We start from the raw sequence: 21139 nt of genomic DNA, 5'->3' as shown, positions 1-21139 counted from the left end.
GCAACGCTGGCTCCCTCAAGCAACGCAAGCAACCCTGCCCTCCACCTCAACTGCTTCAAAGGACTCTTCAGGCTGTGAACAAGAGGACACTGGAATCGACTTCGTCCACGTTGCTTGGGACAACAGTAGGAAAGCCTTCCTAAAAAGTCTCCAATCCACAGGTCTCACTATCAGCAAAAGGCAGGTGTTCTTGGAGCCTCTGACTTCAACAGTTGTGGAGGACCTTGGGGGTGGCTGTCCATGCAGTCAGCTACTAAGTCTGTCATTCTCCAATCTCAGGTAAAATCTTATCCATCTCAAGAACTCTGATGCTTTTGACGGCTGGTAGCTTTGCCAGCTTAAAGTAACAGACAAGGCAAAGCTCTTTAATAAAACAGATTTCAGGAACAGGTATTGCAAGGTTTATCTATATAAGATGATAATGTAATAAAGTAAGTTGAGACATTAAAAAAATAAAGTATGTTCCAGGTTTCTCTTTCATTATACTACTTTTCATAGTCTTAACATTAATCAAAAAAGTTCTGATAAGCTACTAATCTAACTCCAACAGAGTGCTAAACAACTATAACACTATATGATCATAACTACAAGCTCAAAATTAAGGTACTTTTCATTGTGCTAACTGTCAAGTTTTAAAAAATGTTAATGCTTTCAGCTAAGTTACTTCTAATATGCTGTTAATATGTCTAATACTTGTGTTTTCACAAACTCAAAGGATTCTTGTAAGTTCCAGAAGGCCAAATTGGACCCATCCAAACTGGTCAGATTCATTCCAGATATTATTCAACCTCTCCCTGGTCCTGGGATCCCCTTCCCTCATCTTGGGATCCCCGAGAACCCCTCCTTCATCTTACAATCCTCCCCTCAAATACCAGGACCTAAAAAAAAAATTAAGCCTTATTTTGTCCTCTACTCTGCTAACATCTTGCCAGATCTACAGAGATGCCAGAGTTCCAGACAGCCAGGACTACAATGGAGCAACCAGCTACTCCAGATGTGGCAACACCCCAGCTTTCTCAGATTCCCCCAAAGAGGGTTGATGCCCCCAGGTCAGCAGGAAACAGTTGTAAAAACTCAACATCTTTATTCCCTAGCCTGCCACGTCTAACACCCCCACCTCTTTTTAATCATAAATAAAGGTGGGAATGAAAGGTTCAGGCATTACTCTGGCCTGCCCTGTTACCTGGCAGGATGTGCTCAGGCCACACTCTGGCCAGCCCAGAGTTCTGTGAGAACCACGCAGGTGCAAAGGACCCCTTTAAAGGACTGACCCCTGCCCGCTTACTCTCTCTTTTACTCCTCTCTTACTCATCATCTCTATCTCTCTTACTCTTCTCTCTCTCTTTTACTCTCGTCTTTCTATCTCATCCTCTCTCATCTTCTCTCTCTGTCATGTCCATCTCCCCTCTTTTGGTCTCGCTATAATAAACTGTGGTTAATATGCTCTCCATGGCTTGTGCTCCGTCCTTATTCCATATTTATCAACACCTGGGAAATCAGTGTATCCTGTTGAAGTTCTTATTTTTATTAATAAAAGGTGAGAACTAACACAAACAGACTCAAAGACAGAGAATGGCCTCAAACAGAAGTTCAAGGACAATTCATTATAGTTTAGAAGGAATTCACAAGGCAGGCAAGCAAAGTGTAAATTTCAGTTCCTGGTGAATGAAAATGAGGACATGACCATCCCAAGGTTATGATTGAGGAGAAGGGTTTTATTGTAGCTATGAGAGAGAGTACAACCAGAGGCCTCTGGAAGGGTCCAGAGCAGGGAGAAGAGTAGACTAAACATGACCAGTAGACTGTACTGGGCCATGAGAAGGGCGGGGTGGAGAAGGTGGAGAGTAAGAGGTAAAGAGAAGAGAGAGGACCAAGACAGAGCATGGCTAAAATGGCAAGTTTTTATAGGACAGAGAAGCTGGGAAGGGAAGCAAAGCCCCTGGGCTGGAGAGGTTTAGGGTAGGGGGCAGGTCTAAGAAGAGCAGACTGGTTGGGTGGTGGTGGCTCATGCCTTTAATTCCAGCACTCGGGAGGCAGAGGTAGGCGGATCTCTGTGAGTTCGAGACCAGCCTGGTCTACAAGAACTACTTCCAGGACAGTCTCCACAAAAAACAACAGAGAGAGAGAGAGGGAGGGAGGGAGAGGGAGAGGGAGAGGGAGGGAGAGGGAGAGGGAGAGGGAGAGAGAGAGAGAGAGAGAGAGAGAGAGAGAGAGAGAGAGAGAGAGAGAGAGAGAGAGAGAGAGAGAGAGAGAGAGAGAGCAGACAGAAGCCTGGGTGCCAGCATTGGGAACTGGTAGGATACTTGTGATGCTAAGACAGCATGAGGCCAGCTTACACTTTGTATGCTAATAGGCACCACAGTTAGTCATTTGTCTTGAGATTTTTTTAGGACCTGAGACCTGGAAGGAAGGAGAGTGGCAAAGAGTCATGCTGGCAGCAAGTAGCCACATGATTCACTGATGTTTCTTTTTTTTTTTTTTTTTTTTTTGGTTTTTCGAGACAGGGTTTCTCCGTGGCTTTGGAGGCTGTCCTGGAACTCACTCTGTAGACCAGGCTGGCCTCGAACTCACAGAGATCCGCCTGCCTCTGCCTCCCGAGTGCTGGGATTAAAGGCGTGCGCCACCAACGCCCGGCCTTCGCTGATGTTTCAATTTGTGTGCGTTGGTGTTTTGCCTGTATGTATGTCTGTGTGAGGGTGTTGGGTCCCCTAGAACTGGAGACAGTTGTGAGCCGCCATTTGGGAGCTGGGAATTGAATTCAGGTCCTTTGGAAGAGGTGTCAGTGCTCTTGACCGCTGAGTCATCTCTGCAGCCTCTAGACACTGGTTTTTAATGCGCTCCTCTGTGGGGGGGGGTCTTCTCTGTGGGGAGGCGGGGTCTAAGCCTAGAAAAAAAGCAGTGTGTGGAATGCGGCGCTCCCCCTCCCGTAGGCCCTCGGAGACCGACGCGCAGCTGTGACGTAGTCTAGCGGCCAAGACTAGCGGGGGTTGAGGCGATATGGAGTGGGCGGGCCGGGTGACTAATGTTAGCGTACAGAGGCGGTAAGTGGCCGGCGCTGTCGATTTTGCGCACTCCGTGTACTCAGTTGTGCCATGCTTTGGTGTGGCCTAGTGGGCCGGCGCGCCGCTGTGACGTAGTCCTGCGGGCTGTCCCTGATGCTGCGGCGCCCGCTGGTCGGGCTGGCTGTGGCCGCCCTGGGTCGGGTCCCTGCGGACGGTGAGTGCGCTGAGCTGCTGACAGCCGGCTGCCCCTGGAGCGGGACTTGCAGCAGCGTGCGTCCCTTGCGCGTCGCCTCCAGTGACCCCTGTTCTTATGGAGACACCTGGTGAATGTGTTTTCCGGGTCCTCAGAACGACGGGGATAGGCACGTGGAGTCCCAGCCGCCCGCAAACCCGCGCAGCCTGAGCCTAGCTGGTGCTCTTCCTCGGCGCCCTGCCCACCGGGCATCCTGGGCAGGCTCAAGCACCTGGCTTTACTCCTCCATTGCCAGTGCTGGACTTCGGTGTCTGCAAGTGGTGCAGGCCCTCCTGATGCCTGGGTGTGAATATTGGAGCTCGGCTTGTCCCGGGTTGGGGTTTCTGAAGCCACTTATGAGCTTTCTCCGATGTGGAAGTGGGCGGGAAAGCGGTCTCTAGTGAGAAGGTTTCTTCAGGTGGTGGCTGGAGGAGCAGGTGACATTAGCTACGTGGTACCTGAGGAGCGAAGGAGAAAGCAAATAAATGGATTGGTCAGCCTTGGTTAGGGTCCAAGGAGAGAGGGAAGAAGGAGGTTTGCCTTTGTGGGCGCTCCTCCAGCTCGCCTTCCAGGAGTCATAGGTTAGTTAGGGGAGCTACCACTGAGGCAGTTTCCTGTTTCGGCACCAAGGAGCAGATTTTCCTGCTATTCTAGCTCCTGTCTACCCACTTTACCCCTGCTTTTACATATTAGGCTTTTTCATTCCAGTGGATGCTGCATCAGTTGTTGCTACAGTTTGCCTGGCCTTCCTTGGTCTGGCACTGGATCTTTGTCTAGGGGGGACCAGTAGTTTTCTGGAGTAGTAAATTTGGGCAGTGTATTTCTGTTCAGCCACACTTAAACTTTGTCTTCTGTTTGAAACACACAGAATCTCCAGGAAACATGTTGAGGTAGTTTGAAGAAGAGGCAGAAGGAGGTGTGGGAGGGGAGAGCCCCACAAAGAAGGGAAGGCAGCTGTAGGAGGAAGACTTCTTGCAGCATCCCTGACTCTTCTGGTTGGGCCTCAGTCTTCCTTACCCCACTCTGTCCCCATTGTCCCTGGTCCTGAGTATTCTGGACCTCAGTTTCCCCTGGTCTTTCCTGCAGTAGACCTCAGTCTCCCCTGCCCTGTCTCCTATTCTCTCTGACTGCATGTGTTGGTCCCCAGTTCCCCCAGCCCTGCCCTACCCATCCCTTCCCACATGTACTGGGCCTCAGTGTCCTTTGCCCTACCTACCCCCTTCTCCCTGGTCCTGCTGGGCGGGCCTCATTCACCCTCAGTCTTCCCTGACCCTGTTCCCTCAGTTTCCCTTCTATACAACCAAGTAGATGACAAACTCTGCAACGTCCTAGGTCTTTCCATTTTGTTCTCCTTGGGTTCTGAACCCATTCTTTCTTTTATGTTCACTCTGCCTCGTGATTATGGCATCCAGGACCCTGTTCAAGATTCAGCCTCTTCTTTTTTCTTCTTGATGGAAAGAGACACAAGTGGAAATGGGTAGTACCAGGAAGGTGCGGCAGCCTGTTCATGGTTGGCTACTCCTCCTCCATCTTTACTTCTTTGGGAGACCATGGTATGTCCATCTGACTCAGGTAGAGGAATCACAATGAAGATGCTTTGGCTGCTTTTGGTGCTACTCTTGGAAGAGGCTCCTAAATTCTGGGGCTGGGATGTGTCACTCATCTGCTTAGTGCTGTTTGTGTTTTCAATTGACAGGAGGGATTTGTGACAGACTTCTAGTCCTAGGGGCCCTAAGGTAAGGACGGGAAGAAGCCTTGTAGGAAGTTGTGTCTGGGGAATGTCTCAGCAGAGGATGCTCCCTCCCAGTGTTCCCGTGGAACTCACTTGCATCATGGCTTGTCTTACAGTTAGGGCTTGGGGCTCTTTGTCAGACAGTTGATGTCTGAGGCTAGAAGAGCTAAAGAGATTGGGGTCCAAAGTTTCTTCAGTGGTCTCCCCAAAGGAAGTAGCCTCCGAGCAACACACACTTCTGTAAATGCTAGCGCAAAGGCTAGATCTGTAGTTTCTGACAATACCTGCAGCCCTGTAGAGATGAGTAAATGCCTGGTCACCTGGCTGCTGACTAGGGCTCTTCCAAACTGACCATGCTAGGCCACCACTGGACTTGCTGTCTGCCATTGTACCCTGGCTAGCTAGCTGTGTGGTACAATGGCAGAAAAAAAAAAAAACCCAGTGGTTTGTGTAGATCCAAGCAAGTGTAGTGTCATAGAGGGTCACCAAGGTCTGTCAAAGATCCATGAGCTGCATGTGCCAGGTGACACCTGCTGACCCTCTTCAGAACCAAGGTGCCACCAGGGTGGAGCTGCTTTCCTGTGTCTTGTCTCATGGTTCAGCCCCAGGAGGACAGAAGTTACACACTATGACTCCTGAAAGTCTGGGCTTGAGAGGCTAGTGGCTCAGCAGGGTGCAGTCGGGGCAGAGCTGGGTAGGATTCAGCTGTTCAGTGTGCTGCATGTGCATGCCAGTGTCTGTCCTCTCCCTGTCTGGTCATGGCCTACAGTCCCAGAAATGTGAGGCTGGAATTTGGGGATACTAGTTCATCATTACCTGTAGTTTGAGGCAGGGTATAGAGTGAGGGATAGGTACAGACTGTCCCATTGTCTGATGGGATGGCAGATTATCTGTTTCACCCATACTTGTCCCTCATGCATGTCCTCTTATTGGTTGTCTGATCTGGGGTCCTTTTCTCAGAAAAGCGTGCTTGCTTTCCCTCCCTCCCTCCTTTTTTTTTTTTTTTTTTTTTTTTTGAGACTGGGTTTCTCTGTGAAGCAGTCCAGACTGTTTTGGAACTCACTTTGTAGACCAGGCTGACATTGAACTCACAGAAATCCACTTGTCTCTGCCTCAAGAGTGCTGGTATTAAAGGTGTGCACGACCACCACCTGGCTCTCAGAAGCTTTCTTACCTCATGCACTTTGGCACATCTCTCTTAGCTTTGGTTCTCCTCTATTGTCATGGTACTTGTCCTTCTTTAAGTCTCAGATCCTATGTTCTCAGTCTCTGGAATACACCTGTGCAGTGAGCCTGCAAAGCCCCATGGTGAGCACTGCCTTGAGCTCCTTTTAAACTCAAGGGAACCAAGAGCTCCATTTGGAATGCGCAGATGTAGAACCCATATTGGCAGCTGCAGGTCACAACCTGTGGTCATCACAGGGAATTTGGAGCCAGTGCAGCACCTTGAGGACCTCATCCTGGCTTCCTGATCCAGCAGGCAGACTGGAAGGCAGCTTTGCAGGAGCTGCATTGTGTGGTTTGTAGTGCACACTCTAAGGCCAGGCTGTGGAGGAAGCAGCAGGGCTCAGTGACTAGGGAAGAGGATAACTATGAAAAGGTGGTGATGAGAGCTGCCTTTAATCCCAGCACTCGGGAGGCAGAGGCAGGTGGATCTCTCTGAGTTCGAGACCAGCCTGGTCTACAAAAGCTAGTTCCAGGGCAGCCTCCAAAGTCATGGAGAAACCCTGTCTCATAAAACAAAGCAAAAAAAAAAAAAAAAAGAAAAGGTGGTGATGAGTTATGGGTCAGAGGAAGCCTGGAGTCCAGACAGAAAATAACATACAGTGGTCAGTGTGATTGGGCTCATATGCATTTGGTGAAGAGCCACAAGGGAGCAGAGTTTTATTGAGAGGCAGCGTTGGTGACACTGAGTGAGTTTCTTTAGGTCCCTCTTACTGTGTCTTTTTTGATAGGTGGTCCTATGTTACTTCTCAAGGGTGTGTGTGTGTGTGTGTTTTCAATATGCATGTATGATGTGCATGTGCTTATGCTCATGTGGGTGATAGAATACCAGCAATAGTGATTTTGTAAGATTACCTCGTGGCCTACATAGAAGATTAAGAACACAAGACTTCTGTAAGCTGATGGCCTTCCTGAAGCCTATGCCTTTTGGACCAGAAACTGGTGGCTCACCCTTACAGGCCAAAGGTTCTTGGGTTGGCAGGCAGCCCCTCAGCCTCCCAAATGCTTTCCCTGGTCTCCCTCTGCCTCTACCTCAGAAGAGAACAGCAGCTGAGGTCTCACAGCCCTGTGGTGGCCCTTCCCCATCTGTCAGTGTACGAGGATGCTGCCCAGTTATTTGGACAGGTGTAGGTCTCAGGAGCAGGACAAATAACTTCCTTTTCCTTCTTGCACAGTGGAAGAACAGGGCTGATCTCTTTGCAATCAGTGCAGGCAGGGCTGGGTGCCCCAGGGATTTATTGTTCAGAAGGGCGGGGTATGGGCTTGGTAGAGATTAGTCCCCTGTCCCTCCGTGTAGAGCAGCCATTGACTCTTCCCAGGCTAACCACGGAGGCTGCAACACTTCAGGTAGGTGGGTGCCATCCTGAGGATGCAGGAAAGCTTTCATGGACAGGGTCCTGGCTGTGTAAATGAGGGCCTGCTCAGAGGCCAGGCTGGTGGGAGGAATAGAGCTGAGGGTGAGGTGGGGCTGGGTGCTTACGCATGAGCTTGGGGGGCAGGTGAGATAAGATGGTCCTAGGGTGATGCCAGCAGAGATTAAGGGAAGGAGGCTCAGGTCCCAGACCAGACAGTGATAGATGAGGTTTCTGCTTTGCTTTCATACCTTCCGCAACAGCCCCTACCTGCGGCAGATGTTGATCCCTGAGCTGCATTCACTTTCCCCTTGGAAGGCTAGGGGGCGCTATTCCAACTCTCGGCAGCAGCTTGCCTTTCCAGACAAGTCAGAAATAAGGTTGTACATCTAGTTGGAAATTTCCCAAACAGGTTTGAATTGAACAGACTTGAGGATGACATGTTTATAGTGACAGGGGCAGGGAATTTCTGTTTTCAGACTTAGGACTCCCAGTGGGTGGTGCCATTTGTGGGCACCAAAGCCCAGGCTGCAGAGTGAGGTCAGATTCTGGAGGGCAGCCTATATGGGGTGGGACCAGTGACTGCTGCATTGTCTGTTTCTGGGTCACTTGGCCTGTGGACATCCTGTTGGGTGTGGGTGAGGCTGGAGGTTGGAATCCTGTTGGCCTTCCTGCCTGTGTTTACCATCTTGGCAATTGACTGCTGTTGTGAGGAGGGTTCACATTTTATGGGGAGGTTGTCCTTGGGAATCCCTCATGCCGCTGCCTTCTCTAGGGCAGTGCCAGAGTACCACTGAGGACAGAACCTCTCATGTCCGTGATGTCCTTCCTCTCGCAGGCATGGCGGGTCCTAGGCCAGTGGTGCTGAGTGGACCATCGGGTGCAGGGAAGAGCACCCTGCTCAAGAAGTTGTTCCAGGAGCATGACAGCATCTTTGGCTTCAGCGTGTCCCGTGAGTGCCCCAGGACCTTGAATGGCAAGGAGCTCAGAGGCTATCCCAGTGCTGGACTACTCCTAGAGTTCCAAATGCATACACCCAGCCTAAGAGATGCTCTCCTCACTCTCCTCAACCCCATTACCCTTTCCCTTCCCAGGGCTTCCATCTAGAGTAAGCATCTTGGCCCCAGTGACCTCTTGATCTATCTGGTCTGGGCTTTCCATTGGCTGTGAGCACCACCTGCTGCTATACAGTTAGAGAACTGAGCAGGCCTGTGAGGGAAGACCCTGGGTAGGGTGGAAGGGTTGTACATCCACCCTTCAGTGTGTGATAGGTCTTTTTCCTAGATACTACACGGAACCCACGACCTGGTGAGGAAAATGGCAAAGGTGAGCTGGCCTGCTAATCCACAGGTCTCGTGGATGAACTGGTGTGTGTGGGGGGGGCAGCCGCATGGGGGTTTGCGCTGTGCCTTGGCTGTAGTCCCCAGCAGGAGAGTGTCTCTTGCCTTTAGACTAGTGACTTGATTAGAGTCTGTATATCTTCAGAGTGAGGGCTGGACCTTCTCCTGCTTGGTGTATGACAGGAGTGTCCCACTTGCCTGTGGAACCTGGCCATTTCCAGCCCCACAGTGGGGACAGTGGGGACAGTGGGGTCTGTTCCAGCGAATCTACCATAGCAGTCCTGTGTAGGATGGAGAGAGGGGTCAGGCCAGGCAGGTCTGGGTTTTGGGTATCCTCGGAAAAGCCCTCTTCCTCTCCAGATTACTACTTTGTGACCAGGGAGATGATGCAGCGTGACATTGCAGCAGGGGACTTCATTGAGCATGCTGAGTTCTCGGGGAACCTGTATGGGACAAGGTGGGCTGAGTTGGGTGTGGGTCCGGGATTAAGGATCAGGATAATCCCAGGAGTGTGGCAGAAGGAAGCTCTTCTGCCTGTCCGTTTTGTCATATGATGTCCTCCCCATCTCCTGCCTGGCTGGGCTGACTTGATTTCCCCCTAGTCTCTGAGCTTAGCTAATAGGCTCCAGGGAGCAGGCAGGCCCAGTCATGCCCCAGACTCATCTGTCCTCAAGCCATCCTGTGTGGCAGGAGCCATATGAGATCCCTCACATAGGTGAGGTAGGCAGTGACAGGCAGCTCACCTGACCAAAAGCCCAAACTTGTTTGGTCTTTGACTGCAGGACAGTTACAAAGGGCTATGCTGTCAGAGGGCCTTAAAGGGCCGAGGGTATGCTTCGAAGTTTTGGGAAATATAGAGGGTGCTGGGTTCAATGAGCCTCTGCCCTACCCAGGCCAGGCTTGGAATGGGCCTTGGGAGGAAGGGGCCGAGTTTCTCTGAAGCTTTTGGAAGCCTTAAGAAGCTACCAGGGTTCAAGGTTTAGCAGCCAGTGCATGCATTCTTGAGGATGGCCAGCAGGCAAGAACTCATGAGGGCTTAAGGGCCAGGTCTTCCCCTGGGTCCCATTGAACATCTGCTCACTGTCCTTCCTGCTCTCAGCAAGGCGGCTGTTCAGGCTGTGCAGGCCATGAATCGCATCTGCGTGCTAGACGTTGACCTGCAGGGTGTGCGAAACATCAAGAAGACTGATCTGCGTCCCATCTACATCTCTGTGCAGCCTCCCTCACTGGATGTGCTGGTGGGTACCTGGTGTGGGGAGACCCGCAGGGCGAGCCCTGAGACCTGGAGAATATTGACCCAAAAAAGGCCTGCATTTCAGGAGCAACGATTGCGGCTGCGCAACACTGAGACTGAGGAGAGTTTGGCAAAGCGACTGGCAGCCGCACGGGCTGACATGGAGAGCAGTGAGTGCATTCAGACCATTTATACCTTCTGAGCATGTGGCCAGCCTGTTCATCAGCAGACAGGGAGGACCAAGGGCAAACAAAGATGGAGGAGCTCCAGACCTCCCTGTTTGCAGAGCCTTTGAGGGGCCAGCCACACTTTTCTTACTGACGTGACAGTTGTAGGCATCTTTTTGCAGCTGCGCTGTTGCTTCTGGGTCTGAGCTTGGCCCACATTCAGATATTGTCATTGAGACTTTTTGCTGTTTCCCTGTGTGTGTATGGCAGCCTGTCATATGCAGTGCCAGTTCTAAATGGAGGCCTGGGGAGGGGGCAATGGTCCATACTCAGAACTTGATGGGAGCAGGAACAGCTGAGATTCTCTAGAGGAAAGGAAGAAAGAGCTCCATCCAGCCCTGGCCATCCTACTCAGTGGCCGGCAACAGTAGACATAGCCAGGTAGCAGGTTGTTGCAATGGTGTAAGCCCAGAAAGGGCCAAATTCCATGTGTCCCTGACTCTTGTCTTGTCCCATTCACAGGCAAGGAGCCTGGCTTGTTTGACCTGGTGATCATCAATGACAACTTGGATAAAGCCTATGCAACATTGAAGCAGGCACTCTCTGAGGTGGGCCCCTCCCCACCTGCCCTCTCTTGGGGCAGTCCCCTGCACAAGCCATCCCGTGAGTCCAGCAAACCCTGCTGAGGCCAAGGCTCACACCTTGCTGCACTATAAGAAGCTGAGGCTCTGCCACTTGCCAGACTGATCAAGTACAGGCGCAAAGTCCAAGAGTCTCTGGGGGCCAGGGGAGACTATGAGACCCAACCCTCCCTGCTTCCCTGCCTCTTCTGACTTTCTGTTTTCCTTCTTCCTTGGCAGGAAATCAAGAAAGCTCAGGGAACTGGCCATGCCTGAGGGCCTGCTTCATTCCAGAATGATGCCGGTGCCCCAAATTTGCCTGGGTTATGAAGTGGGGTGATCTTTGCAAAGGCACCAAGGACTTGTAATAGGCTTCCACTGTGGAGTAGGAGGAGCTGCCACTTGTCTGGCCACATGGTGGCTCTTTATCCTATGCTGGCTTGCTGAAACTGAAGGATTCTGAAATGTACCCACATTTATTCTCTCTGGGCTCTCCCTGCCCCCATCTCTGTCCTCCTGCTGGAGCAGGACTGACATCCTAATAAAGTAACTATTGGGTTAGAGTGACAGAGCCCTCCACACTGGGCCTATGACCCCTGGCTGCCCACTTCTATCTGGTCAGCCCATATGAAGGCTGCCAAGGGGGTTCTGCATATATCTGATGACCCCTGCTGCTGCCCATATCCAGGGCCCACCAGTCATCAGAATGCTGGCTAGGGTTGATTGTGATCACTTCTTTCCCTAGGAGCTAGGCAGCTGGGATTGCTAGCATGGATTGGAATGTGGCTCAGCCCTGGAGAACCTGGTACTCTTTGAGCTGTTTCTGAGCCATTTGAGGACCCAGTGTGACAGGCACCACTGTCCAGGAAGGAAAGTGCCCAGCCACAGAGGAAGAGCATGAAAACTGAGGCCATAATGCTGGCCCTTGGACCTGTGGGTGCTGTGTGCTCTTGTCCTTGTGGATAGCCAGCCAAGCCCCGAGAAAGGACTAATGAACCCTGTCCGGCTAGTACAGGGGCAGAGCCTGGGACCTTTGTAGAGGTTCAGGGTTCTGAACTTAGGCTTGTAGCGGGGTGCAGCATTCCTGAGAGAGAAGTCTGTAAGTTGAGGGCTGCTGTCCCTCCCCTCCTGCCCAAGATGAGACATTCTGAGTGTCTGGTCTTGCTGTCCTCCCCTCTTCCTCTGGGCACTCAGCCCAGGCTGCCTGGCTCCGCCCAAGAGAGCAATCCCTGCAGTGAGGGCAGTGGTTGTTGCCAGCTACCCCCACGGTGGTCAGCCACAGCTCTCCCTGTGCATCTCCAGGTGAGGCCGCTCCTGGGCCAGGACTTGGGCAGATTAGGTGGATATGGGTGTGAAAAGGGCAGGCAGGTACTGAAGCAGAAGTAGCCAGAGAGACCGGGGAGCCCTGGGCTGCCTCCAAAAGTACAGATGTTCCTCAAGAAGGGTGAGCCAGAACTTTCTGGACCTCAGTGGAGGCTGGGGAGAAGAGGGCCAGGACCTGCTTAGGCCCCTAGCAGGCCTGCTTAGCTCCTCACTGCTCCACCCCCAGGGACAATCATGGATTCAGACCCTGGGGGGAACAATGGAGCCCTTGAGGGCCTCTCCTCCACCCCCCCATTGTGCTTGGTGGCGAGAGGTGGCCCTAGCCCTAGTCCGGCAGTATGCCTTTAGTGAGGACCAGCACCCAGCCGGCAGGTGGAAGGGCTCAGACAGAGGCTTGCATTTCCAGCCTGGAGAAGGTAGGGAGGGCATTGCTGGGGCTGCAAATAGGCAAGGCCTTGTCTGGTTATACTCTGATGGTTAATGTGATGTTTCCCAGGCCCCCTTATCCTCACTGGCCTCTCAGGCTCTGGTGGGTGTCACAGGCAGTGTTACCCTGGAAGACTCACTGGAGCTCTGGCCAGACCTTGTTTCACTGTATTGAGGGACTTGGGGTATCTATCAGCTTGGGTCCAGCTGGCTTCTTGGCTCTTCTTGGGTAACTGTACCCATGGTGGGGGAGGGGGGGAGGGGAACTAACTAACCAGGATGCATTCAGTCCTTCCCCCAGCAGCTGAGACCCCTCAGGGTGTTTAAGACGGGCCATTCCACCCCAGCCAGTTGCAGTGTGTCCAGGGGAGCAGTATGGGCACCAGGCCCAGTCTCCTCACACTAAACAAACTTACTCGTTATCCACCTGCCTGCTGCCAAGCAGACCCTCTCAGCAGCTGAACCTGTACAACTGCTGTTGGGTTAGTATGGCCCTGTACCTGGCACAGAATCCTTGATGCCATGGAAGTTTGTTCTAAGTGTTTCCCCACCTGCCTGCTCTGTCCAGGGACTGCAGAGGGGGGAGATTTGAGGATGGGTAACTAAAAGGGGTGGTACCAAGTTCAAGGATGGGGTGGGGGTGGGGTCCTTCCCAGGAGGGCCTGCTGCCTATTGGCTGGAGTTGCTGTTATATGGAGTGGCCCAGCTGGGGAAGAAGTTCTAGAGGTGGGCAGGGGGACCTGGCTCGGCTGTGGGAGGGGCTGGAGGGTGTGGCTGGAGGACTGAGGAAAGACAAGCATCAGGGTGAGTGTGGACTTTTATATATATAAATTTTATTTAGAAACAATCTTATTTTATATATCAATCCCAGTTCCTTCTCCTTCCCATCCTCCTGTGCCCCTCACCAATGCCCCCATCCCATCCCCCCATCTACTCCCCAGGGAGGGTAAGGCCTTCCATGAGGGATCATCAAAGTTTGTGAAGTTATTTGGGGCAGGACCTAGGCCCTGCCCCGTGTATCTAGGCTAAGAGAGTATGCTTCCATAGGGAATGGGCTCCCGAAGTCAGTTCGTGCACTAGGGATAAATGCTGGTTCCACTGCGAGTTGCGAGTGTGGACTTTCTACAAGGAACTGGGCACAAATGTATTCCCTGGGCAATTCCAAAAGAAGGCATGCACCTCTGTTTCTGGAATGCAGTTTAGCTGAAGGCAGCTTTTAACCTGTAGGAGTTATCCAGACTCAGAGTTGTGACTCATACCAGACAAGGCTGGCCCATCTATTTTTCTGGTTCCTACAGGTAGTTCCGCCTGCTTGAGCTTCCAGGAGGGTGGCTTGGGTGCGAGTGGGGAAAGGTGGCAGGTTTGGCCCCACAGGTCCTAGGGGAGGAGGTGGGTAGTTTCTGTTGGATACCCAGAGCTTGCGACCTGGTTTGCCAAGTCCTAATGCTTGTTGGTCACAGTAACTGTCACTGCACCCCTCACTTGGATTTCTTGATAGTCCTATACCTGGAGAGGCTTTCCAAAAGAGGCAAGGGCCAAATGAGCTATGTATTGTGTGTGGAGCATCTCAAGCTGAAGTGCACCACCACCACTACCACAGGGCCTAATTCTAGACTAAAATGTAGGAGGTGCTTTGGGACAGGAGCTCCTGTGAATCCTGGGGATGGCACCTCACCTCTGTAGTGGAGCCCTGTATCTTCAACGTGTTCAAAGTCATAACAGAATGGATAACAGTACAGAAAAGTTCCCAGAGGACCTCATTCCCCCGGCCCCATAAGCAAGAAATGTCGCCAAAATAAACTGTAGTGCAGCCTCTGCTAGCTGAAGGCCATAATCCAGGTGATTCCTACATTCACTTGGCCCCTCCTGACACTGGGGCAGCTCTTGGAAGATAGTCTCTTTGTCTTAGCTACCCATGGCTACTGCACACCACCCAGGTATTTTGTAGGACGTCCCTCTCAGAAATTGACCTGTGTTCTCTCTTGCTTTGATGGGGTTGTGGGTTTCAGGAAGAATACTGCAAGGGTAACGAGCCATCTTTATAGATGGCATCAACAAGACTTAATGGCCATGATGCCTTGAGTCACAGGGCTCAGGTGTCGCTGCAAAGGTGCACGTCCCTCTTTCATGCTGTCCTCTGATAATGATGTTGCTATCCGCTTGCAACCACTGGAGTGTGTGTGTGCTTCCTATATTTGTGTATACTGCAGAGAGTGGTTGGTCGGCAGTTCCTCTGGATGGAGGCAGGGCATGTTTCCTCAGCCTGGTTACTGTGTTGGACACTTGGATCTAACATGAAGTTGCTGTCACCTAGGGTATATGACCAAAGCTGCAGCCTGTAGTCTTACTTAGTCTAGTGGTTAAATTGTTGCAACTTCAGTGTGACCAATCCACATATCAATGTTCATGAGTGCTTAGCATGTTCTTCCTCTTTGAGATTGTTCCACGCTCTTGTTTCCTCTACCTGACCATCTGGCCAGCCACTTCCCCCGGAGAATCCCAGTCCTTGTTGGATGAGAAGTTAGAAACCAGAACCTGGGACCTAGATGGGTTCTTTGTTTACTTTATGACTGGGGTTTGAGAAAGGGTTTCAGTGTAGTCCAGCCTGGCATCAAACTCACCATGTAGCAGAGGGTGACCTTGAAACCCTGATCTTCCTACATCTACCTCCCAAGTACTAGAATAGTAGACAGCATGAGCATACCCATTTCAGAAAATGCTCTTACTCAAGCATTTCTGCAGTCAGGGCCCTTCAGAAGATACAACCAGAGCACATATGTGCAGGGTCCTCCCTGCAGGTAGAGCGGGGGAAGGGCCAGTCCAGCCCTTTAACGAGTGGGAATCTGTTGAAGCAGGATCTCGATCTATTCCAACACGCAGGACTGAGGTAGGGGATGGGAATCTTAGGATAGGGTAAGGTGACATGAGGACTTAGGGGCCAATAGGATTCCATGAAGCAGGCAGGTAGCTAGGCAGGGGGCAATTTTGTATCAGATCTGGCTGAGTCACCCCCACGTGGAGGTTACAGGTTAGAGACAGGTCGCTAAACTCTAGCCAGGCTCAGGAGCTTACACTGGGCCTCACATCCAAGCCTTTCTTAGGCTCAACACATATGCACACTACAGGTTTCCATGGTGTGTTTGTAAGTATTGTCTTTACCAAGCTAAACAAATGCATTTTGGAGTCCCCAGTACAAAAAATTAACCCTTTTAGTGATTGGGAAGCATCTGACGGGCAGGCTAGAGTAATGAGCATACACAGGTGCAAATCAATCTCTCTCTCTCTCTCTCTCTCTCTCTCTCCCTCCCTCCCCTCCCTCCCTCCCTCCCTCCCTCCCTCCCTCCCTCCCTCCCTCCCTCCCTCTCTCTCTCTCTCTCTCTCTCTCTCTCTCTCTCTCTCTCTCTCTCTCTCTCTCTGTGAAGTGGCTAGTGTGTGCCCTAGTCAGAACTCACTGGAGGAGCTGAGTATATGCCTAAAAATCCCAGCACTTGGCAGGTAAAGGTGGAGGATGAAGAGTTCAAGGTCATCTGAACTCTTACAAATCAGTACATAAAGAGTCTGAAGTCTGCTTGTGCCACATGAAACCTTGCCTTAAAAAAAAGCCTTTGAGAGCCAGGCGGTGGTGGTGCATGGGAAGCAGAGGTAGGTGAATCTCTGTGAGTTCAAGGCCAGCCTGGTCTACAAAGCTACACAGAGAAACCCTGTCTCAAAGCAAAATGCCATTGATGGGCAGCAGGGGTAATCTGGTCGTCGTGTCTTCCAAAGTGCCCCAGTGGGCATGGGGCCAGGTTTATAGGGAAGAATGAAGCAGCTGGGACTGGAAGGCCAGTGCAGGTGGCAAGTGTGGGTGGTTCAGGGTTTATTGATGGAGCCAAGATGTGCGGGGGACAGCAATTCAGGTAAAGTAATCCAAGGGTGGAGGGGTCACTTTAGAGGGAGATTGACATATGAGAGGTGCCTGCTGGTATTCCAGTGCCAGGACTAGCAGAAAGTGTTACAGGCTAGAGGTTCAAGTTTGGAAGATTCCCTGTATATGGCCTGAGCCCAGGATTCTATTTTTTTCCAGGGCAGCTCTACAACCATAGCACTTCTTAGTGCCATGCCCGAGAGTGAATAGCTATGACTGTGCATACATGCATTGAGTGACAGGTCCTTCCAAAGCAAAGTCCCATTGTCCAGGACCAAAGTCAGCCCAGAGCTAAGCTTCAATGTCTTTGTTGTTTCCTGTGCACATCTTACAATGACAGAAGTAGGTATACCAGAGAAATGGCAAACTGTCAAACAAGGCTTTAACAGAGATCCAGTTGTTAAATACTACACGTGGCTAGGTAGGTCTACCCAGGAACTCCTGTTCCAGATCCTGCTGGTAAGCTTTAGGCTCCTATGATTGAGATCTCAAGAGGTGGCTAAGACTGAAGCTGAGATAAGAGAGTTGAATCCACACCTGAGAGGGCACCAGGTAGCCCTACTGTGTGAGGCAGAGAGGCAGAAGGGGTGGGCACTGAAAGTGTAACATCCTGTGAATGTGCGTGCGTGGGTGTGTTCATTCTTGCTGTGGGAGTATGCATGTGTGTTCCTATGTGTGCATGTGTAACTGATCACATAAGCTCACTCTTCTTTATGAATGAGCATTTGGATATTTAAGTCTTGATTCTTTGCATGTGTGGTTGGGTTGGTAAATAAGTGTCTATGAGCGTTAGTATATATGAATGTGTGTGCCAGCATGTGTGTGTACATGTGTATTTATGAATGTGCACATCTTTGTGTGTACAATTGTGTCTGAATGCATATGAGTATGCATTATGTCATGCACACCTGTGTGCATATGAAGATAACTGTGTATGCTGTATGTGCACATGAATGCTTGCATACATAACACACACACTTGTGAGTGCATGTGTGTATGCACATGAGGGTGTGTGCCTCTGATTGCCTATATGCGGTCCCAAGAGGGGATTCACAGATGTGAGGATGTGGGAGCATTTCCTCAGGAACCCCTGTTGTCCTGCTGGCTGCCCCCTCTTCCTGCCCTGATAGGAGAGGCCCGAGCTACATAAAGAGGCCTGGAGCTACCACTCCCGATGCTGGTCCATACCTGCTGCTGCTACCACCTAAGACCTGCCTGGGGGAGGGAGCCTGAAGTGTCAGTGTTGAATGCTTGGGGGACTCCTGGCCCAAGCCTTCCCAGCAGCAGGTACTAACTCTGTGATAGCTGTGAGGAGGGAGGGCGGGCATCGAGGAACCACAGAGCCCTTCTCTGATACATGTCTGTTCTAGAATGGGTTGGTCTAGATGTTGCCATCTCTGAGGCTCACAGGTCCCCAAGTGTGGCTGTGTATCAGTCTGTAGTCTCACCAGACATGGTCCTGCCTGGACAGATCTGGGACTGGTTAAAGAGTCCTGAATGGTCTATGAGCAGTGGGAAGGGTAACTGAGGCTAAGTGCTGCAGGACTAGCAAAGGGTTTGCAGGAGGATAAAGGTCATTTATGGAAGGGACTTCTGGAACTGCTTGCAGGGTAAGGAAGGAGAAAGGCTGGTGCTGCTGGAAGGTTGGAATCTAAAGCATTGGGGAGGGCTGGGGGCCAAAAGGTATGTATGCTTTGGAGATGGGGGCCTCAGGACTGTGGGGTACTATTCTGACCATAAGGGCTGGGAAAGCAGCAGAGGTTGTGAAGGTCTGAGTGGCTGGCAGGCTTGGGGTAAGCACCAGGAGAGTGGCATCCAGTCTGGGGCTGAGCTGGACTGGTGCTGCCCTGTTTCCCCTCTGCCAATAAAGGCAGCACACAGGCTCTTTGGCCCTAGGGGCCTGGGACAGAGGTGCACTTCTCACAAGTTGGATCTTTCTTGGGGAGCCTTGGGAAAGAGGAGGTAGGGAGGGCAGGAGCAGGGGTCAGTGGGAGATGCTCTGTCTCCATCCTTAGCACATAGGGTGAGAATGCAGATGAGGACCTTTAGTGCAAAGTCATGAGCTCAAGGTCATCTGGTGTGTGTAAGTAGAACCCAATTGCTGGACGAGCCTGCAGCCCCCTCAATTCTGGGCACACCAGCAGTTCCCAGTTGCCCCCCCCACCCCCGCTGACCACCAGTCATACATGCCTGTAGGTCCCACCTGCTTGCTCCCATGACCAACATGAGCTGGAGCTTCCTGACGCGGCTGCTGGAGGAGATCCACAATCATTCCACCTTCGTAGGCAAAGTGTGGCTCACTGTGCTAGTGGTCTTCCGAATTGTGCTAACAGCTGTGGGTGGAGAGTCCATCTATTCGGATGAGCAATCCAAGTTCACCTGCAACACGCGACAGCCGGGCTGTGACAATGTCTGCTATGATGCCTTTGCGCCCCTGTCGCATGTGCGCTTCTGGGTCTTCCAAATCGTGGTCATCTCCACGCCATCTGTCATGTACCTGGGCTATGCAGTCCACCGTCTGGCGCGTGCCTCGGAGCAGGAGCGCAGACGTGCCCTGCGTCGTCGCCCTGGCCCCCGGCGTGTGCCCAGGGCGCAGCTGCCACCACCGCCTCCTGGCTGGCCGGACACCACCGATCTGGGAGAGGCGGAGCCCATACTGGCGTTGGAGGAAGAGGAGGACGAGGAGCCAGGGGCGCCCGAGGGTCCTGGGGAAGACACGGAGGAGGAGCGCGCAGAGGATGTGGCTGCCAAGGGGGGCGGAGGTGATGGCAAAACGATGGTGACTCCTGGCCCAGCGGGGCAGCACGACGGGCGGCGGCGCATCCAGAGGGAGGGCCTGATGCGCGTGTATGTGGCCCAGCTGGTGGTAAGGGCGGCCTTCGAGGTGGCCTTTCTGGTGGGCCAGTACCTGCTGTACGGCTTCGAGGTGCCGCCCTTCTTTGCCTGCAGCCGCCAGCCTTGCCCGCACGTGGTGGACTGCTTCGTGTCACGGCCAACCGAGAAGACAGTCTTCCTGCTGGTCATGTATGTGGTTAGCTGCCTCTGCCTGTTGCTCAACCTCTGTGAGATGGCGCACCTGGGCCTCGGCAGTGCGCAGGATGCTGTGCGCGGCCGTCGGGGAGCCTCAGCGCCAGGTCCCGGCCCCGTCCCGCGCCCGCCGCCCTGCGCTTTCCCGACCGCCACCGCCGGCCTGGCTTGCCCTCCCGAATACAGCCTGGTGGTGCGCGCGGCTGAGCGGGCACGGGCGCACGACCAGAATTTGGCTAACCTGGCCCTGCAGGCACTGCGCGATGGGGCGGCAGCGGCGGCGGTGACCGCGGACCGGGACAGCCCGCCATGTTCAGGGCTCAATGCAGCCTCTAGGGGGGCACCCAGGGTGGGCGGCCCAGCTTCCGGAACCGGTAGCGCCACATCGGGGGGCACCGTTGGGGAGCAGGGCCGGCCGGGGGCTCAGGAACAGCTGGCTACTAAGCCCAGGGCTGGCTCTGAGAAGGGCAGTACAGGCAGCAGGGATGGCAAGGCCACGGTGTGGATCTGAGGGCATAGGGGAGAGCTCAGGGAGTGCCTGGCATAAGGGTTCAATGGAAATCTTTCTGTTCTCAACCAGTGGCCGCTGATAGATCCCCCTTACGGGACTTTAGAAAAGGAAGCAGAAGGCCCTTAAGAGGGACTGGCTCCATACCCCCATGCAGGATGGGAAGGGGCGTCACCAGGGTCTTCTCTGTAGCTCCTAAGGAGGGGGAGACGGGGCAGAGCTGTGTCCTCGGAACTGACTGCCCCTCTAGGCTGTTAAGCAGGATGACCCCTCCCTGGGCATGCCAGCCTTTCTTCCTAGGCTCACCTGTAGCTTCCCCATAGAATGGAGGTGTCTGGCATGAACTGTTTGGGGACTGTGCTTATCCTCATTAAAACAGCAGCCCCTTCAGCCCTTACAGAGCCATAGAAATCCCAGGTCAGGGACAAGCAGACGACAGCCTTGGTCTGCTCCCAGCTCTTGATTCCCTGTTTGAGACAACTGCCTGAGACCTGAAGGAGGCCTGGGTTGAGGACAGCCTCCTCTCCCTGAGCTGAGGTAGCCTGGCATGGGCCTTTTCTAGGACACCCTGGAAATTCTGTCATGCCTTGCTGCTTAGATTCATAAGGCTGTGGTCCAGGGCTGTGGTTTTGGCCATGTTGGAAAAATTAGAGCTCTGGGGAGCCTGTCCCCATCTTTTGCGCCCTTCTCCCTGTTTTAAAGCCAACTTCCGGAACAAATGAAATTAAATAAAACTAACTTTTTGTTTATAGCCAAGTGTGTATGTGTGCTTATATGTCTGATGGTCATTGTGCACCCAGCGTGTATAACCATGTGCTGTGGTTCTGTGTCTGAGCACTCAGAAATGTACCCAGTGCAGTTCACTGGGGGGAGGGGCAGCTTAATTGCAGGGAGGCTGGGAGAGGAGACCGCTCTTCAGCGACAGGCTTGGGAATAAAGCTGGAGACCAAACCCTGGAGGTCATCAGACCTATGATGGTGCCACTTGGTGCCAGGCAGCAGCCAGGGTCGCGTGGTGGGGCAAACAGATGTCAGAAACAAAGAAC

General features: G+C 52.6%; 2 protein-coding genes across 8 annotated transcripts; both read left to right on the top strand.

Moving 5' to 3' along the window:
• The first annotated feature begins 2910 nt into the window (after positions 1-2910).
• Positions 2911-11470, top strand: Guk1 (guanylate kinase 1). Of its 4 annotated transcripts, none has more exons than XM_013111551.3 (8): positions 2911-3041; positions 8381-8494; positions 8827-8868; positions 9243-9339; positions 9982-10120; positions 10202-10286; positions 10806-10891; positions 11144-11470. In XM_013111551.3, the coding sequence occupies exons 1-8, from the start codon at positions 3023-3025 to the stop codon at positions 11177-11179; spliced, it is 618 nt and encodes a 205-aa protein (XP_012967005.1). In that variant the 5' UTR covers positions 2911-3022; the 3' UTR covers positions 11180-11470. The 4 variants fall into 4 exon arrangements, with proteins under 4 accessions (XP_012967005.1, XP_005067760.1, XP_021081525.1 ...); XM_005067703.4 differs by lacking the exon at positions 2911-3041 and adding an exon at positions 3065-3216; XM_021225866.2 differs by lacking the exon at positions 2911-3041 and adding an exon at positions 4943-4970.
• A 102-nt stretch (positions 11471-11572) lies between these two features.
• Positions 11573-20845, top strand: Gjc2 (gap junction protein gamma 2). Of its 4 annotated transcripts, none has more exons than XM_005067705.4 (2): positions 11573-12205; positions 18756-20845. In XM_005067705.4, the coding sequence occupies exon 2, from the start codon at positions 18775-18777 to the stop codon at positions 20095-20097; it is 1323 nt and encodes a 440-aa protein (XP_005067762.1). In that variant the 5' UTR covers positions 11573-12205; positions 18756-18774; the 3' UTR covers positions 20098-20845. The 4 variants fall into 4 exon arrangements, with proteins under 4 accessions (XP_005067762.1, XP_005067763.1, XP_040604663.1 ...); XM_005067706.4 differs by lacking the exon at positions 11573-12205 and adding an exon at positions 12212-12642; XM_040748729.1 differs by lacking the exon at positions 11573-12205 and adding an exon at positions 13342-13456.
• Positions 20846-21139: the final 294 nt, after the last annotated feature.

Source organism: Mesocricetus auratus, unplaced genomic scaffold (assembly GCF_017639785.1).
Source record: "Mesocricetus auratus isolate SY011 unplaced genomic scaffold, BCM_Maur_2.0 Super-Scaffold_100007, whole genome shotgun sequence".
Taxonomy (NCBI): Eukaryota; Metazoa; Chordata; class Mammalia; order Rodentia; family Cricetidae; genus Mesocricetus; species Mesocricetus auratus.
This window is presented reverse-complemented; position numbering and strand designations above follow the sequence as displayed.

Excerpts from the sequence above, each read along its gene's own strand:
- Guk1 (XM_005067703.4), top strand. The coding sequence starts at position 3,156 with ATGCTGCGGCGCCCGCTGGTCGGGCTGGCTGTGGCCGCCCTGGGTCGG. Across the intron at positions 10,121-10,201 it reads CTCCCTCACTGGATGTGCTG|GAGCAACGATTGCGGCTGCG; the intron begins GTGGGTACCTGG and ends CCTGCATTTCAG. Across the intron at positions 10,892-11,143 it reads TGAAGCAGGCACTCTCTGAG|GAAATCAAGAAAGCTCAGGG; the intron begins GTGGGCCCCTCC and ends CTTCCTTGGCAG.
- Gjc2 (XM_021225849.2), top strand. The coding sequence starts at position 17,734 with ATGCTGGTCCATACCTGCTGCTGCTACCACCTAAGACCTGCCTGGGGG. Across the intron at positions 17,847-18,755 it reads CCAAGCCTTCCCAGCAGCAG|GTCCCACCTGCTTGCTCCCA; the intron begins GTACTAACTCTG and ends ACATGCCTGTAG.